This window comes from Cicer arietinum, chromosome 5 (assembly GCF_000331145.2).
Source record: "Cicer arietinum cultivar CDC Frontier isolate Library 1 chromosome 5, Cicar.CDCFrontier_v2.0, whole genome shotgun sequence".
In the NCBI taxonomy this organism is placed as follows: Eukaryota; Viridiplantae; Streptophyta; class Magnoliopsida; order Fabales; family Fabaceae; genus Cicer; species Cicer arietinum.
In genome coordinates this window covers 42,062,624-42,064,968 of record NC_021164.2, presented here as the reverse complement: position 1 = coordinate 42,064,968, position 2,345 = coordinate 42,062,624, and the positions used below count along the sequence as shown (strand labels likewise).

At 29.0% G+C, this 2,345-nt stretch overlaps 1 protein-coding gene across 1 annotated transcript; it reads left to right on the top strand.

Moving 5' to 3' along the window:
• Window positions 1-610: 610 nt before the first annotated feature.
• On the top strand, window positions 611-2,042 carry LOC101506093 (glutathione S-transferase U9). Its single transcript, XM_004499402.3, has 2 exons — window positions 611-931; window positions 1,668-2,042. Exons 1-2 carry the CDS (start codon window positions 611-613, stop codon window positions 2,040-2,042), a joined length of 696 nt encoding a protein of 231 aa, XP_004499459.1.
• Window positions 2,043-2,345: the final 303 nt, after the last annotated feature.

The following is a 2,345-nucleotide window of genomic DNA, read 5'->3' as shown; positions in this document are numbered from 1 at the left end:
CCCAAGTTCGAGCTATACCTTTCTACAACTCTAAAGAATTTGTCATGTCTTTCACTATAGGGAACCCATTCAACCCCAACCATATTTACTTCTCAAAACCGCAACCCATTATGCATCAGGGTTATTAACTAGAACCCAACCTAATTTCATCATAAAAGCTTTGTTAAAATCATTTATTGAATATAATCAATTGATATTATATTACTACTATATTTGATAATTTTGATAGTAACTTTTTTAAATACTCTATTTGATTAATTAATTAAACAAGTGTTTGTTCAAAAATATATTTAATGAGAGATATTTTAATCATTAATATTTATTATTTCTATAAAAGGTAATATGTTTATTAATTTAAATTTTATCGGTCTTCATATTATGATTTTTGTGATAAACAAGTTTTGATAATTTAAAATTCGACCTAGAGCTAAGCAATATTTTATTTTAAATATATTTAAGTCATATAAATGATTATTTATGATTAGATGATAATATAAAACATTTTAAGTTTTTCTTAATTTGACATATTATAATCTTTATAAACCAACCCTTTGGCCAAGAATAAGTCCCTGTATACATTGGACACTAGAAGAAAACAAAATCTAGAGTGATGGCAGAGCAAAACAAAGTGATCCTACATGGAATGTGGGCTAGCCCTTTCGTGAAGAGGGTGGAAATGGCCCTTAAACTCAAGGGTATATCTTACGAGTATGTGGAAGAAGATTTAGCAAACAAAAGTGATTCACTCCTTAAGTACAATCCTGTCTACAAGAAGGTTCCTGTACTTGTTCATAATGAAAAGGCCATTGTTGAGTCATTGGTGATCCTTGAGTATATTGATGAAACATGGAAAGATGGTCCTAAGTTGATGCCTAATGATCCCTATAAAAGAGCTCAAGCACGATTCTGGTGCAAATTCATTGAGGAAAAGGTAATTACTAGTAGTAATATAGGCCGCAACAACTTTCATTTTGTATTTGTAATTGTTGTCTAATGCATTTTTGTTGAAAAATAATAATTTCATGCCGTATTTGTAATTTTTTTTTTTAAATTAGAGAAGAGAAAATTGTTAATAATAACTATGACATTAATTCATTTAAGAAAAATTGTCACACTATTAGTCATTTATAATTAGCTCAAACGAAATTTGAACTATGTCCCTTGAAGTTCCGCTTTCTAATTCTCTGCACTAAATTGACACCTCAGAAATGATGTGGTATTGGTTATCTGTAAGTTTAATTACAAACTTGCTTAACATCAATGATGAATTTATTGTTTTGAGCTGAGATTGTATTTATGAATTGATTTGTTTATTTGATGTGATGTATTGGCATAAACACTTGTAAGATTGTAAAGATAATTTATGAAAACAGTTTAATTTTATTTTATCTTTTTTTATAGATTATAAATACCTTATTATAAACATGTATAAGATAAAGGCTTATGTTATATATGAGTAACTTAGATTACATGACAAAAAATAAATTTACAAAAAAAATAATGGTAACACTAATGACCATTTGAGAACTGTCTCGTACGAGATTTGATCTCTGTCCTTTGAGATTACAATATCAAACTGTATGACAAAATAGTAAAGGGGGAAAAGATACTAAACTAAATGCCTTTGTTGATTTAAAGATTGTGATTTTTTCTTCTACCAATTATAGGTACTTGAGAATGTGCTTTTAGTAGTTAAAACTGATGGAGAAGCTCAACAAAAAGCCATTAGTGAATTGTATGAGAAACTGAGTTTACTTGAAGATGGAATGAAGAACTACTTTGAAGGACAGAATCCTAGTGCTGACAAAATCAACTCAGGAGTTTTAGATTTTGTCTTTATTTCACTATTTGGCACTTACAAGGCTCAAGAAGAAGTTGTTGGTGTAAAATTCATAGAGGCAGAGAAATTTCCTATGTTATTTTCTTGGCTGATGGCAGTTGTTGAGATCAGTGTGGTAAAAGAGGCATCCCTTCCTAATGACAGAACAGTGGGACTTCTCCAGTTTATTAGGAACAAAGCCTTAACATCTACTGAAGTTTGATATATAGTTGCTTTGTTAAATGGATTGGTACACTATTGTTTGCTTTCTCTAAAACATAATAGTTTTTAACAATAGAAGGGGCAACAAGAGAATCTAAATTTTTTTTGGTTTTCAATTTTTTATCTTTTGAAATAAGTTTTGGTTGTTTTTTAAGTGTTTATTAAATTTGATGAGGTTTCTGTAACAAGAGTGATTGTCAAATTTTCTTATTGTTACTATTTTACATTTGACTATAATCTTTTGATTGTCTTTGCTTTACCATCATTTTGGTGATTCATCTTCTTTGAAAATTTTGTACCATCA